Genomic DNA, 16,788 nt, shown 5'->3' with positions numbered 1-16,788 from the left:
TGAAATGAGTGTGTGTGTTTTGTGAAACCTCTGTTATTAATATCTCACAGAATTATTGCTTTTTGGAACACAATTTGTGAAATGCTTTATACCAAAGATGTGCATAGCCCTTTTATTTGGGATAGATTCCTAGAAATATTCATGTTAAAATAGCTGAATGTAAAGACAACTGGTAATAAGGAAAACAACATTAAGAAACTGAATGGCATCCAACCACGTACTGTTAACTTATTTTCTATCCTGGGATGGAAGTTCAAGCTTACCCTTAAATAAAGTATTACACACATCATTTTTTAAATTTTTTTATTTTTTATTTTTCTTCCTTTTTAAATTATACTTTAAGTTCCAGGGTACATGTGCACAACATGCAGGTTTGATACATAGGTATACATGTGCCATATTGGTGTGCTGTACCCATCAACTCATCATTTACATTAGGTATTTCTCCTAAGGCTATCCCTCCCCCAGTCCCCCATCCCACGACAAGCCCCGGTGTGTGATGTTCCCCCACCCTGTATCCAAGTGTTCTCATTGTTCAGTCCCCACCTATGAGTGAGAACATGCAGTGTTTGGTTTTCTGTCCTTGTGATAGTTTGCTGAGAATGATGGTTTCCAGCTTCATCCATGTCCCTGCAAAGGACATGAACTCATCCTTTTTATGACTGTGTAGTATTCTGTGGTGTATATGTGCCACATTTTCTTAATCCAGTCTATCATTGATGGACATTTGGGTTGGTTCCAAGTCTTTGCTGTTGTGAATAGTGCCGCAATAAACGGACGTCTGCATGTGTCTTTATAATAGCATGATTTATAATCCTTTGGGTGTATACCCAGTAATGGGATTGCTGGGTCAAATGGTAGTTCTAGTTCTAGATCCTTGAGGAATCGCCACACTGTCTTCCACAATGGTTGAACTAATTTATACTCCCACCAACAGTGTAAAAGCATTCCTATTTCTCCACATCCTCTCCAGCATCTGTTGTTTCCTGCCATTTTAGTGATTGCCATTCTAACCATTCTAACTGGTGTGAGATGGTATCTCATTGTGGTTTTGATTTGCATTTCTCTGATGGCCAGTGATGAGCATTTTTTCATGTGTCTGTTGGCTGCATAGATGATTGTTTTGAGAAGTATTCTTTGCCTACTTTTTGATGGAGTTGTTTTGTTTTTTTCTTGTAAATTTCTTTGAGTTATTTGTAGATTCTGGATATTAGCCCTTTGTAAGATGGGTAGATTGCAAAAATTTTCTCCCATTCTGTCGGTTGCCTGTTCATTCTGATGGTAGCTTCTTTTGCTGTGCAGAAGCTCTTTAGTTTAATTAGATCCCATTTATCTATTTTGACTTTTGTTGCCATTGCTTTTGGTGTTTTAGTCATGAAGTCCTTGCCCATGCCTATGTCCTGAATGGTATTGCCTAGATTTTCTTCTAGGGCTTTTATGGTTTTAGGTCTAACATTTAAGTCTTTAATCCATCTTCAATTAATTTTCGTATAAGGTGTAAGGAAGGGATCCAGTTTCACCTTTCTACATATGGCTAGCCAGTTTTCCTAGCACCATTTATTAAATAGGGAATCCTTTCCCCATTTCTTGTTTTTGTGAGGTTTGTCAAAGATCAGATGATTGTAGATGTGTGGTGGTATTTTTGAGGCCTCTATTCTGTTCCATTGGTCTATATCTCTGTTTTGGTACCAGTACCATGCTGTTTTGGTTACTGTAGCCTTGTAGTATAGTCTGAAGTCAGGTAGCATGATGCCTCTAGCTTTGTTCTTTTTGCTTAGGATTATCTTGGCAATGTAGGCTCTTTTTTGGTTCCATATGAATTTTAAAGTAGTTTTTTCCAATTCTGTGAAGCAAGTCATTGGTAGCTTAATGGGGATGGCATTGAATCTATAAATTACTTTGGACAGTATGGCCACTTTCACGATATTGATTCTTCCTATCCATGAGCATGGAATATTCTTCCATTTGTTTGTGTACTCTTTTATTTCATTGAGCAATGGTTTATAGTTCTTGAAGAGGTCCTTCATATCCCTTATAAGTTGGATTCCTAGTTATTTTATTCTCTTTGTAGCAATTGTGAATGGGAGTTTATTTATGATTTGGCTCTCTGTTTGTCTGTTATTGGTGTAGACGAATGCTTGTGATTTTTTGCACATTGATTTTGTATCCTGAGACTTTGCTGAAGTCGCTTATCAATGTAAAGAGATTTTGGGCTGAGATGATGGGGTTTTCTAAATATACATTCATGTCATCTGCAAACAGGGACAACTTGACCTCCTCTTTTCCTAACTGAATACCTTCCTTTCTTTCTCTTGCCAGATTGCCCTGGCCAGAACTTCCAACACTATGTTGAATAGGAGTGGTGAGAGAGGGCATCCTTGTTTTGTGCCAGTTTTCAAAGGGAATGCTTCCAGTTTTTGCCCATTCAGTATGATATTGGCTGTGGGTTTGTCATAAATAGCTCTTATTATTTTGAGATACATTCCATCAACACCTAGTTTATTGAGAGTTTTTAGCATGAAGGGCTGTTGAATTTTGTTGAAGGCCTTTTCTGCATCTATTGAGATAGTCATGTGGTTTTTGTTGTTGGTTGCTTATGTGATGGATTACATTTATTGATTTGCGAATGTTGAACCAGCCTTGCATCCCAGGAATGAAGCCGACTTGATCACGGTGGATAAGCTTTTTGATGTGCAGCTGGATTTGGTTTGCCAGTATTGTGTTGAGGATTTTTGCATTGATGTTCATCAGGGATATTGGTGTAAAATTCTCTTTTTTTGTTGTGTCTCTGCCAGGCTTTGGTATCAGGATGATGTTGGCCTCATAAAATGAGTTAAGGAGGATTCCCTCTTTTTCTCTTATTGGAATAGTTTCAGAAGGAGGGGTACCAGCTCCACTTTGTACCTCTGGTAGAATTCAGCTGTGAATCCTTCTGGTCCTGGACCTTTTTTGGTTGGTAGGCTATTAATTATTGCCTCAATTTCAGAGCCTGTTTTTGTCTATTCAGAGATTCAACTTCTTCCTGGTTAAGTCTTGGGAGAGTGTATGTGTCCAGGAATTTATCCATTTCTTCTAGATTTTCTAGTTCATTTGCATAGAGGTGTTTATAGTTTTCTCTGATGGTAGTTTGCATTTCTGTGGGATTGATGGTGATATCCCCTTTATCATTTTTCATTGCATCTATTTGATTCTTCTCTCTTTTCTTCCTTATTAGCCTTGCTAGCAGTCAATCAATTTTGTCTATCTTTTCAAAAAACCAGCTCCTATATTCATTGATTTTTTGAAGGGTTTTTTGTGTCTCTATCTCTTTCAATTCTGCACTGATCTTAGTTATTTCTTACCTTCTGCTAGCTTTGGAATGTGTTTGCTCTTGCTTCTCTAGCTCTTTTAATTGTGATGTTAGGGTGTCAATTTTAGATCTTTCCTGCTTTCTCTTGTGGGCATTTAGTGCTATAAATTTCCCTCTATACATGGCTTTAAATGTGTCCCAGAGATTCTGGTACATTGTGTCTTTGTTCTCATTGATTTCAAAGAACATCTTTATTTCTGCCTCATTTTGTTATTTACCCAGTAGTCATTCAGGAGCAGGTTGTTCAGTTTCCATGTAATTGTGCGGTTTTCAGTGAGTTTCTTAATCCTGATTTCTAATCTGATTGTACGGTGGTCTGATAGATAGTTTGTTGTGATTTCTGTTCTTTTACATTTGCCGAGGAGTGCTTTACTTCCAACTGTGTGGACGATTTTGGAATAAGTGTGATGTATTGCTGAGAAGAATGTATATTCTGTTGATTTGGGGTGGAAAGTTCTGTAGATGTCTGAAACCTACTTCTGTCAACTCGTCAAAGTTATTCTCCATCCAGCTTTATTCCATTGTTGGCGAGTAGCTGCGATCCTTTGGAGGAGAAGAGGCGTTTTGATTTTTAGAGTTTTCAGCTTTTCTGCTCTGGTTTCTCCCCATCTTTGTGGTTTTATCTACCTTTGGTCTTTGATGTTGGTGACCTACAGATGGCGTTTTGGTGTAGATTATCTTTTTGTTGATGTTGATGCTATTCCTTTCTGTTTGTCAGTTTTCCTTCTAACACTCAGGTCCCTCAGCTGCAGGTCTGTTGGAGTTTGCTGGAGTTCTCCTCCAGACCCTGTTTGCCTGGGTATCACCAGTGTAGGCTGCAGAACAGCAAATATTGCTACCTGATCTTTCTTCTGGAAACTTCATCCCAGAGGGGCAGCTGCCTATATGAGGTGTCTGTCAGCCCCTACTGGGAGGTGTCTCCCAGTTAGGCTACACGGGGGTCAGGGACCCACTTGAGGAGGCAGTCTGTCCTTTCTCAGAGCTCAGACGCTGTGGTAGGAGAACCACTGCTCTCTTCAGAGCTGTCAGACGGGGATGCTTAAGCCTGCGGAAGTTGCCTGCTACCTTTTGTTCAGCTATGCCCTGCCCACAGAGGTGGAGTCTAGAGGCAGTAGGCCTTGTTGAGCTGCGGTTGGCTCCGCCCAGTTCAAGCTTCCTGGCTGCTTTTTTTACCTACTCAAGCCTCAGTATTGGCGAACGCCCCTCCCCCAGCCAGGCTGCTGCCTCACAGATGGATCTCAGACTGCTGCACTAGCAGTGAGCAAGACTCCATGGGCGTAGGACGTGCCATGCCAGGCATGGGAAAGAATCACCTTGTCTGCTGGTTGCTAAGACCTTGGAAAAGCGCAGTATTTGGGCGGGGAGTGTCCCGTTTTTTCAGGTAGTCTGTCATGGCTTCCCTTGGTTAGAAAAGGGAAATACTCCGACCCCTTGTGCTTCCCAGGTGAGGTGACTCCCTGCCCTGCTTCAGCTCGCCTTCTGTGGGCTGTACCTACTGTCCAACCAGTCCCAGTGAGATGAACCAGGTACCTCCGTTGGAAATGCAGAAATCACCCGTCTTCTGCATCGATCACGCTGGGAGCTGCAGACCGGAACTGTTCCTATTCAGCTGTCTTGACATGTATTTATTTATTTATTTATTTATTTAATTTTTTGAGACGGAGTCTTGCTCTGTCACCCAGGCTGGAGTGCAGTGGTGCTATCTTGTCTCACTGCAACCTCCGTTCAAGTGATTCAACCTCCGCCTCCTGGGTTCAAGTGATTCTCCTACCTCAGCCTCCCAAGTAGCTGGGATTACAGGCACAGAACACCACTCCCAGCTAATTTTTGTATTTTTAGTAGAGAAGGGGTTTCACCATGTTGGCCAGGTTGGTCTTGAACTCCTGACCTCAGGTGATCTGTCCACCTCAGCCTCCCATAGTGCTGGGATTACAGGCGTGAGCCACTGCACACAGCCACACACATCATTTTATATATTATTCATTTAATATCAGTCACAGTAGCTTTTGTTAGTAGCAGACCAGCAAGAAAGTTCCAGTTTGCATTAAATATTCCCATTGGAATCCTAATGTATATTTTAGAGATTATTGCTACTTACTCTTACTTTTTTAGGCAGCTAGTTTTACTTATTTTTTGGTAGATGTAGAAAATTGTATGGGGTACTATATGGAATTAGAGAAGTTGGAAATGCCTGCTATTTTAAAGAGCTTTCCAACTTTGCTGGTAAGCGAGAGCAGGATAGGAGGTTGGGACATAGATATTTTTACAGATACAAATAATTACTAACATTGGCATGGTTTTTGAAATAAAATCTGTAATATTTTGAAATCATCTTCATACTCTTTACATTGCGGAGACTGAGTGCCCGATGAATGCTATTTAAATTGTAAAACAATGGGAAATATTTTATTTATAATTTATTTATTTACTGTAAATTTTAAATGTATTTAGTATCTATATATGTTTTCCCAAAACTAAAAAAGTTACTAAGTCTCATTTTTAGAAACCAGAGATATGTAAACATACATACACATATGCACACACGTACATTATTTTGTGGTTACCTGACTAAAGGTAAATTTACACTTAAATTTATTTTTGAGTAGCTTATTTTTATTTATGGATTTTTGAAACTCTTATGGACTTAATGAATATACATTTACTTTTATTTTCTTTTTTATTTTAACAGTGAAAGAATGTATGTGTTAATACTGTGTCAACAAGGATAAATGTATATACGTCCTTGACCTTACTCTTAGAAATACTGAAGACACTAGGACAGTTTAAGACCACTTAGCAGCCATTACCCATACAATGCTTTTACAAAATTCCTTAAGACTTGAGCCTACAAAAAAAAAAAAAATCATAATATTGATTCAATTCTTGTAATATCAAGTCTACCACTTCAAGCGTGGGGATTCCTGACCCACTTATAAGTATTAATAATTGCAAAGTAACCCTGATAACTCCACCTCAATGGAAAACACTGACGTGTGTGGTCTTACCGTCAGTTCCCAGCTGCCTATAAATCATGTTTTCAAGATCCGTTAATAGAAGGCTCATAGGGAAGTTCCTATATCCTCTTTATGGAAGTACAGAATGTTTTGAGATTGGAAGGTCTAGCTGTAAAATAATGCAGTAAAAATTGGGCTTGTAGAGGGGGATTCTTGCAGTGAGTCAGAAGGCAGAACTTCTTTCATGGCAGAAATTGTTCCCTGCTAAGCAATTGTGTTAACACTATAATAAACCACCACATTTGACTGATAGCTCAGACTTCATAGAGTTTGGGGAGAACACATGCTTAATGCAGAGGATTCTTTGTAATTATCTTTCCATTCTTGATGCTTTGAGGTTAGGAAATGTTTGATTCCAGAAGTAAATATAGAACTGTTTTCATAGAGACCATTCTGTCTGACATGAGTTGCATGGCCTCTGATCATGTTTGATAACCAAATTATTATCTGTCGCATACCTTCAGTGGATCATACAAACGTGACTAATAAAAGATAATGTCATTATCAGCAAATTTCTGTCACCCGTGATACAAAATAATCTTATAATATGAACATACTATAACCTATATAGTATGTCTAATAAAATATACATATAAATGTGTATGTCTTTTGGCTAATGAACATAATTTAGTGAAAATTGGGTATTAGAATTTTGAAGCATATTGCTTAAGAAAACTAATACTATAAATGTTCATCATTAGATCCTTCTGTGTTTTTGGGAATCATACTTCAAATTGATTATAATCATTCCCAGTCACCCTGCCTAAGAACATCTAGTGGTTCTGCAGTACCTGCCTAGTTTTGACTTTTACCAACCTATTTGTCAAGGTTTGACTCCCACTGTCACCATTTTTCCACCTCCTTTTCTTTAAATGATTTTTTGTTTGGTTTGGTTTTCTGGAGTTTTTTGTTTGTTTGTTTGATTGGTTGGTTGGTTGGTTGGTCTTTTTGTTTGTTTGTTTGTTGTGTTTGAGACAGGGTCTCACTCTGTTATCCAGGCAGGTGTGCAGTGGTGTGAGCATGGCATACTGCAGCCTCAACCTCCTAGGCTCAAGAAATCCTCCTGCCTCAGCCACCTGTGTAGCTGGGACCACAGGTGCACACCACCACACCTAGCTAATATTTTTATTTTTTGTAGAGATGAGGTCTCACTGTGTTGTCAAGGCCTGGTCTTGAACTCCTGGCCTCAAGCGATCATCCTCCCACTTCAGCCTCCCAAAGTGCTGAGATTACAGGCATGAATCCTACCTGCTTTTCAAATAAACAGTTCCCCTGTCATTAATGCATTTCACCACCTCCCCATCTCCAGATCTCCACATTTTAAATATTTCTGTCCTTCAAGGATGGCTTAGAGCAAATATCACCTCCTTCAGGAAGCATTTCCAACTGAAATTATTCTTTATTTTTTATGATACTCTTTTAAAAAGGTAGAGTTCTATGATTCTACCTTGTATTATAGGGGAATAATATATACCTTTCTATATACAATATATAGAAAGGTAATAATATATACCTCTATATATAATAATATATACCTCCATAATACAAGGTATATAGAGAATATATACCTTATTTTCTCCTCTTAATCAGATTGTAAGCACCTTAAGGACAGAGTCCAATTAGTATTCATTTTTGTATTTGCCTAGCAACCAGCACATTTCCTTGCACATAGCAGGTACTCAATAAACTGTTGAGTCAAAATGAATTAAATGGAATTGTATATTACTCATTGTGTGTTGATTATTTTGTTTTGAATTCATGTTTTCTCTCTCTTCAAACCATTTTAATATACATTAGAATAATTTTATAATACTGAAATATCAGTTCACTTCTACTTTGAAGGTTTTCTTTCCCACCTATATTCCTATTAGCATGGCCATACTTCACATCACCTTTATACTTGAAAAAAAAAATCTCATTTTTGTCTCCATTTGCAAATGCCTAACATTCGAACTGTTTTTATATTTAACTGAATTCACAGAATTGAATGTTCTGATGTACATTAAAATGACCATCCTTCTATTCATCAGATGTAATTATATGTAAAAAATAGTTCTTAATTGATTGCTATGAGATTCTATTTCTGTATTTTATGTAATAAAGAACTATCATAGAATTGTTTATAATCTATTTCTGTCATACTTTTGGCCTTTAAACTGTTGGGTTCCTCCTTGTTTAGTCCTTGTCTCCAAAGAGCTCTGTGTGATGATTAAAAATTATGGCTGCATACAAAATCAAGTTACAGGCATAGAATACTTCACCTGACTGAATTAGTGACAGGTTTAAGATTGAATTTCATTTTTCCCTCTTTTCTATTGCTGATCACATTTCTTTTTAAGGCTCAAAAATTTTCCTTTCTCTTTGTATATGAATAGATAAATATAGGTATTGCTAAATACCTTATCGATAAGTTCCTAGTGAATTGGCCTCACTAAAGAAACATGCCTTGAACACATTTGTTGTAATTCCTAGAATAGAGTTTTGCTTTTTTAACTTGAGACAGTTATCTTAAAATACTAATTCATGTGTGTCAAAGCTTTTATTTCAACACTATAGTAAACCATTTGACCAAAACTATAAATTGTACACATTCAGTCACATAAACAGAGAACTATAAATGATCCATATGACATCTTCACAGCCTCTGACAAAGAAATATTTTATTGTATTTTAGTAAGAGAATATTATTTTTCCAAATTTTCTGCACTTAACAGTGAAAATTTCATCGCTTTAATGTGTATAGTTTTCTGAACTAAAGACATAGCATATTTATTAAATACTACCTTGAAATCCAAGTTAGTAATTTATCTAAATTGGAGATGATTATTGGGGAAGTTTTTTTTTAATAGTTTGACTCTTTTATCCAAATATTTATTCCAGATTGTATCTGCTGTACAGTATTGTCATCAAAAGTGCATTGTTCACCGTGATCTTAAGGTAAGCTTCTGATTGTAATTTTAAAAAAATCTTTATTATTAACATATGTTTAATAATAATATTAGAGCTGTCTTATTGCCTAACTGTGCTACTAGACACTATACAAGTAGTTAGTTTTTGATTCTCACAGCAGCTTTATGAAAGGTAATATTTTCACTGAGCAAATGAAGAAAATGTGAGTGAGAAGTTATCTAGCTTTAGAGGTTAGAGGATTTGATTCACTATTAATTAGTTTGCTTTAAATGCATAGATAGGGAACTTTATTCCCAGTCAAAAGTGTGGGACCTCAGACAGAAGCAAAGTCAGAGCACAAACCCATGTTTCCCTTACGTAAGAGATAGTATTCACACTCTACCTTAAAGCTCAAAGGACTAAGGAAAGTTTTAAAACATTTTTATGAACACTAAATGCGTATAATAGTATAAACGAGCATACTTTGGAATAAGAAATGTGTAGTTAGTCAATAAATGGTTGTGCCACATAGATTGTTTAAAAAATGAAAGTGGAAGGACCCTGGGCTAAAATGTTTACATGTTTTTTTCCTTTTTTCTCTAATCTTCCAAATTTAATTTTCATTGTCCCGTACATAAGAGTCTTATTTTTCTTTTTTACTTTTCTCCTCGTCACCTTTATCAACTACTTGCACCAGTTTGGGTTATGTTTGAATATATTATCCTAAACAGTTGTCAAAAGTCAAGTCTAATTCTGTATTTTAGCTTCATTTTTCAGAGCTTATGAATTTTCTGTTGCTCCCAATTTTTCTATTTCTTGGTTTCCTTCCTTGGCTATTTTAAGGGGAATCACTTCCATGATGAATGAGAAAGAAAAGAACTGTTCCCCTGCTTCTGTGTTTAACTCCCAGTTTATCATCTCATTTCTTATATGAAAAAAATCTGCAAAAAATAATAATGTTCAAAACCTTGTGTTTTCCCTCCAGTCCAGTAGAGAGAGTTTTCCTATACACTCCTGGAAGGAGACCTCAGAACCCCGTGCAGCTCTTCTCTTCTGAGGCAGCTTGGATACTTTGATATCCATCCAGACATTTTTAGAGAAAGTCCAGCTTGCTCAAAAACAGCTTCAGAAATTTACAGTGACCAGGCCCTTACATCAGAACATCAAAATAACCTGGTTTTGTCACAGTTCAAAAATGTTACAATCTATTATAAATTTTTCCAAATGTATGTGCTTTTATAGTATTTATGTAATAAATGATACCCCATTTTTATTGTATATTTTGGGTTCTAGGTGTATCTGCATTTTCCAAAATAAAATGAAAACAAATATCCCAAGCTAGTATACCACAAAAAAGAAAGGTTGTGGCAGGTAGGGAGGGAAGAGATATATGATGGGCAGAGTGCTTGACTCTTACGATTGTTGGACCTTCTAGTAATATAGAGAAATCTGATTTTTGTTTTAGTCAAATTTTATTTCTTTTTGAAACCTGATAAAACACATCTACAAAGTAACCTATACCTTTGTTAGTCTATCCATCCATTGTAATAGAGTTTGAAATAAAATGTGTACAAAAACAAGTCCTTTATTGAATTGCTTCTGTTTATAAAAGGGACATGTAAAATATTGTCTTTGAGTGATTCTGCTTTAGGATTTTGGAAAACCACCTCAAAACATGGAAAATTCACTGCTTTCTATGTAAAATATGTGTCAAGAAGAGAATCTAGTTTTAAAACAGCAAAAAGAAGCTTAAAACAGACAAGATATAATGGAGGCTGTATTTTTTGGTCATGTTTTACTGAAACAGTACTATGTTGAGGAAGCATTCTACAAGAGAGGACAAAGGAATGAATTAGTAGTCACAGAACCCCTGACAGGCAGTTACTGTAGATATACCTTTGAGCCTAGCATTAACCAACAATACCCTATTAAAATAGAGCTCCTTTGGGTAATCATGTTAGTTTAAGTCCAAGATGGATTAGTATTATGCTCTTTAGAGTAGGTCATACTAAGGTACACTTCTAGGATGTTTCTGACTATGAGGAAAAAAATGAGTTTAAAATAACCTATGAAAGAAAATAGGTTTTAAATAACCTTTCTTAAGTAGTTGCATATATGCATATAAAGAGAGCTTTCCTTTTATATTGTTAAAATTTAGTCTTATATAGATGTAATTCAGAATGCATTGAAGTACCATACTGGGCTTCTAAATTTGATACTACATTTATAAATGAGACAAGAGATGTAAGTTTGGAAGCTAAAACACTTTTAACAAATATTTTTATTTTATGTAGGCTTTTTACATTGTTCTTTTTATTATTTTCCTCTTAGGCTGAAAACCTTCTCCTTGATGGTGATATGAATATTAAAATTGCTGACTTTGGTTTTAGTAACGAATTTACAGTTGGGAACAAATTGGACACATTTTGTGGAAGCCCACCCTATGCTGCTCCCGAGCTTTTCCAAGGAAAGAAGTATGACGGGCCTGAAGTGGATGTATGGAGTCTGGGCGTCATTCTCTATACATTAGTCAGTGGCTCCTTGCCTTTCGATGGCCAGAATTTAAAGGTATCAGCTAAATTTTATATTAATGTTTTATCCCCAAGTATGATTATTTCAAAAACCAGTTACAAGTGCTTTCTTTCACTTTCATTAAGGAACTGCGAGAGCGAGTTTTACGAGGGAAGTACCGTATTCCCTTCTACATGTCCACAGACTGTGAAAATCTTCTGAAGAAATTATTAGTCCTGAATCCAATAAAGAGAGGTAGCTTGGAAGTAAGTAAATTTTTATACTCCAAATTTAAATTTTAACAATTAAAATATTCCAGAAACTGAAGAGCATTTTTCTGCAATGTTTTCTTAGGAAGATTGCCAAATTATCTAATCTGCCTGTTGTTTAGAGGTAGGGAAAATGACATGACTTTTTTTCACTATTTTTTTCACTTTCAAAAGTTGCCACAGTAGCTGTCTCTAAAAACTATTATTTCCTCTTTGTTCTGTAGTGCCGTGTTAAATTAAAACAACACAAAAATAGAGGTTAAATTCACTTTTAGTTAGAGAAGGAGGAAAACGTAGCCTCTCTCAGAAATTGCTTTGTCGAAAACAGAAACCTTGTTTTTAGTAAGTTCTCAATAAATATTTCAAGGATAAAAGAAAATAGTGAAAATTCTAATCTAGTGAATATTTCACAGCTATATCTGACATTGGTATCTAGCATTTTAAAATGCAATAGAAACCTCTCAACTTTAGTAAAGAAAATTTACAAATATTTAAGTAGAACATATTGGAAACAGGCGTTTCATTTCTTAACACACTGTTGTGTTACCTACATACATTCCATGTATGAGGTTATTTATAATAATAGACACTATTATAAATGGACTAAGTATGTTACAGGCAAGCAAGTTCACATAACCAAAATGTCTAGTATTTTTTTTCTTCTTGCGCTGCAGTTAGAATAATTTATTTCTTAAGTATTTTGCCCATCTGTTTTTAAGAATGATATTTTAGCCTTTACTAAGATAATTTCAGAGATTCAGCATGCATTATTCACTAGTACTTTCTGTCTTCTTTTATTCGCCTTAATAGAAAGGTAGAGAATTCAGAGAATTAACCTCATATAAACTGTACTTTTTTAGTGTAGTAATGGGGCTTTCTGGCACGGACTTCATGCTGCTTAGGAGGCAGCCTTATAGTGAGACATCCCTGTGTACAGAGCTCTCAGGTTAGTGTGGGCTTTGTAATTTTATTTCCACAAATATTTTTCAGTAGAAGATACAGCATGTTTTGATGGAAGTTAAGGGATGGTGACTTCCACTGGGAAATTATTTTAAATGCTTTGTGTCAGTTCATCAATGATAAGGATTTTTTTTACTGAATTATTTGTTTAAATGGTATTAGTTATATCTTACAAATTTTGTGGGCTTTCCCCCCTTTTGGGGGTAAAAAAATTACGATAGTAATGCTTTAGTAGAGAACATGTACTATATAATGCCCACTTTTATGTCACTTATTTTGAAAGCTTTCCATCATTATTCATAGAAGAATTAGGTGAAATATTTAAAAAGCTAAAATTCTTGACTCTCATATCAGTTCTAAAATAATGAACTTTAGAGAACATGTCTTGTAATCCTGCTTTGTGACTTTTATCGTAAGAACCCCACTTTACCTGAGTGTCACTTAATAAAATGCCCAGAGTTGAAGCAACAGCTTAGCTAATGAGCAGAGCAAAAAGAATATACAAAAATTATTTTGGGGGAATAGATATTACAGATCTCTGTGGACAGTAGGTAAGATGTGCTGATGCCTTAAAGATGATTAATTTATAGTAGCCAAACACATTAGTCTTTTATCATTAGTATTAAAGTGTTTGAGGATTGAAATAGTAGAGTGCTTTGAGTTGAATTTAAAAGCCAAATTTTTATTACTGAAATATTTGATCATCAGAAGCTCATTCCAACATATTTCAGTATAGTCTGCAGCTTTCTGTTCCAGCTTACCAAAACAAAGTTTTTCAGCTATGAAAGCACGAGTTCCCACTGGAAATATTATCATAATATTATAGATATTACTATGCAAAGGCTGATTTGCTTCACAGTTCCCAAAAATGACTTTCCTGGGAAACTTGACACCATTTTTTTAAATAGAAATATTTCTTATACCAAACCTTAAGAAACTCTCCTAGAAATATTGGTGACTTCAAAAATTGTTAGTCTTCACTTTTATTTTTCCAACCAATTTTATTAGCATTACAGTAAAAAATCTGTAAAGTTTTTTAAAGCCATTTTCAAAATACTCAATCTGTATTATGTAAACATAACATTTTATGTGTTAGTAATATTTTATATCATGTTCCATTTTTTTTTTAACCTTAGAAGATTTTGATATGCATTCTTGCTTTGTCATAAGAATGCACTCCTTCGTTTTCAATAGCTATGTTATTCTCCTTGGGTAACATATCATAATTTATTTAACTGTTCTACGTTTATTGCACATCTGAGTTGTTTCCATTGTTTTTGATAAAAGCAATGTGGTATACTTTTTTCCCCTTTGGGATATATCCTTAGATAAAATCTTCAGAGTGGAATTACTGGGCCAAAGGGTGCAAGTGATCAGATAGCTCTTTTATCATTGCCAAAAGATGTGTGTGACCCAAGGCTTTTGAATGTACCTATTCTCCATAGCTTGATTCAATATTGGATATAAATTCTAGTATTTGATGCCTTGCTTTAATTTGTATTTCTTTTATTAGCAATAAAATGGAACATTTTTAATGAATAGTTTGTGCTTCTTCATGTATAAGCTCTCAGTGTCTTTTAACTACTTGTCTTAAGGAGTCTGGTTAAGAAGCCTCATAGATTGGTACCAACTTTGTATATTTTAATATAAAATATTTTTCTGGTAATTTCCACATTTTGAAAAAGTGGAACATCATGAATGTTTTTTCAGTGTACTTTAGTGTCATGAATTATTGATTAGAGTATCCTCTATACTTTCTTCACTATATATTTTGCTAATATTGAAATTTGATTTAGAGAATCTTACATGGTTGCTTATCATTTCAAACTTATTTAACTTACCTTTCTGTTGCTACCAGACATAACTGTATATTTTATTAAAATGTTTCTTAAAGACTCCTAAGTTAAATACCTTATTTATCATCTGTGAAAATAAAAAGTAATGAAATTAGTTTCACATTCTGCTAGCCTATAGTTTGTTTCTAGGCATAAGTGCAAACAGTTATATAATTTTTTCAGGTTATATATGTGAATGTTGTCAGCTCTTTCTAATTGTACTAGTCTGGAACTTCCATGTGTGATACTGTCCTCTGATAATGAGGACATTATGATTTTAAAAGGATTTGTGCTTTATGTTGTACACTATTGTTTTTAAAACCCATTTATTGGAATATTGGTATGTCTAGATTTTTTTATTAGAAACTGAAAAACTTTTCTGCTTTCCCTGTTCTATACGTGTTCATTCATTTTTCCAGTCTTTAACCAAGATGGACTGTATTACCTTTCAAAATAATGCAAAATTTGAGCCTGAAGCAAAGCTCCTCTTATTGCCCTTTCTTTGTCATCATTGGTCCTCCAAAAAAGTGTTTATTCTGACTTTTAATACTTAATTTTTTAGCTGTTACTAAAATAATCTTTACAGTCTTGTTTATGTCTGCCAAGTGACAGTGAAGCAAAAAAATCAATTAATTCATAATTTTTTAATGAACGATTTCTGTTACAAATTCAGAAGCATATAGTATGTTTTACAAAGGTTGAAATAATTTAAGTAAAATTATTTCTGTCTGGCCATTCTAAATTCCATATTTTTAAAATGTGCACCTAAGGCCGCGCTTGATGGCTTATAACTGTAATCCAGATACTTTGGGAGGCCAAGGCGGGCAGATCACCTAAGTCCAGGAGATCGAGACCAGCCTGGGCAACGTGGAAAAACCCTTTCTCTACATTAGCTGGGCGTGGTATCACACATCTGTAGTCTTAGCTACTCGGGAGGCTGAAGCAGGAGGATTGCTTGAGCCCAGGAGGTTGAGGATGCAATAAGCCATGATTGCGCCACTGGACTGCAGCCGGGATGACAGAACAAGACCCTGTCTCCAAATAAAATAAGATAAAATAAAATAAATGTGCACCTAAGTATAGAGTGTATATTTCCCATAGCTAGTTTAATTCATCTGATCAATTGTTTTGTTAATATAACTCTCAGGCAGTCATTTATGTTCATTGGCACTGATGGCTAGGGTAAACTTTGCTTTGTTAATTTTGGAAGTTTTTTCGTCCTCTAGTTTCTCATGAGACATATGAAATGAAATCGGAGTGGATGAGTTTATTCAACTAATTTCTATGTCTAGTGCAGTTTGTTGGCCTAGTTATTTATGCCATGCCTGAAACCACCCAGACTAGGGTTATGTGAGCTCTCTCCTGTCATGCAGTACCTCAGTTTTCTGGGAACGTTTCTCCCTAGACTTTTAATGTCAATTCTTTTGGTTACCATGAAAGAATTTTACATAGGCATGAGGTTCACACAACTAAGGGCAAGTAGTCCATATCTCTCTTCCCTTTCATGTATCCATTCTTTGTTGCTTTCTATGCTTTATTTTTGGAAAAAGACTGTCAGATTTTGAATTAACAGAGTTAAACCCCACATCTTCCCTTTCTTAAGGAGATCATCTTTCCAACCTTTATTTTCCGTTCTGAGATTACTTTTATTCTGCTTTGAAATACAACTGTTGTTGTGAGACAAACTGCTAAGCAGACTCTTGGTGATTCCCAGTGACTAGAATAATAATAATAAAGGGAAACAAGACTGTTGATTCTCTCATTGCTGCCCAATTCTCTTTCCTTATCACTGCATTTTCTACTTTTCCTGACTCAGCCTAGCCTCAAATCTAGTTTTATGTGAGAATTAGCAGTCAGTCCTTCTGTGTCCACCTATTGTTTTTTTTTCCCGTGCTAATTATAAAATGTAGTATGAAATGTATTCTTTCGTTATATATGATTCATGTGCTTAGTAAAAGAAG

The 16,788-nt window shown here is 35.4% G+C and overlaps 1 protein-coding gene across 5 annotated transcripts in view; it reads left to right on the top strand.

The window, feature by feature from the left end:
* The window catches only part of MARK1 (microtubule affinity regulating kinase 1), a 142,799-nt gene that overhangs the window by 84,280 nt on the left and 41,731 nt on the right, over positions 1-16,788 (top strand). For all 5 annotated transcript variants that reach the window (XM_007988395.3, XM_007988396.3, XM_007988393.3 and 2 more), the window contains exons 7-9: positions 9,244-9,300; positions 11,584-11,820; positions 11,910-12,029. In XM_007988395.3, the coding sequence (XP_007986586.2) occupies positions 9,244-9,300; positions 11,584-11,820; positions 11,910-12,029 (414 nt within the window). The remainder of the gene's footprint in view (positions 1-9,243; positions 9,301-11,583; positions 11,821-11,909; positions 12,030-16,788) is intronic.

This window comes from Chlorocebus sabaeus, chromosome 25 (assembly GCF_047675955.1).
Source record: "Chlorocebus sabaeus isolate Y175 chromosome 25, mChlSab1.0.hap1, whole genome shotgun sequence".
NCBI lineage: Eukaryota > Metazoa > Chordata > Mammalia > Primates > Cercopithecidae > Chlorocebus > Chlorocebus sabaeus.
This window is presented reverse-complemented; position numbering and strand designations above follow the sequence as displayed.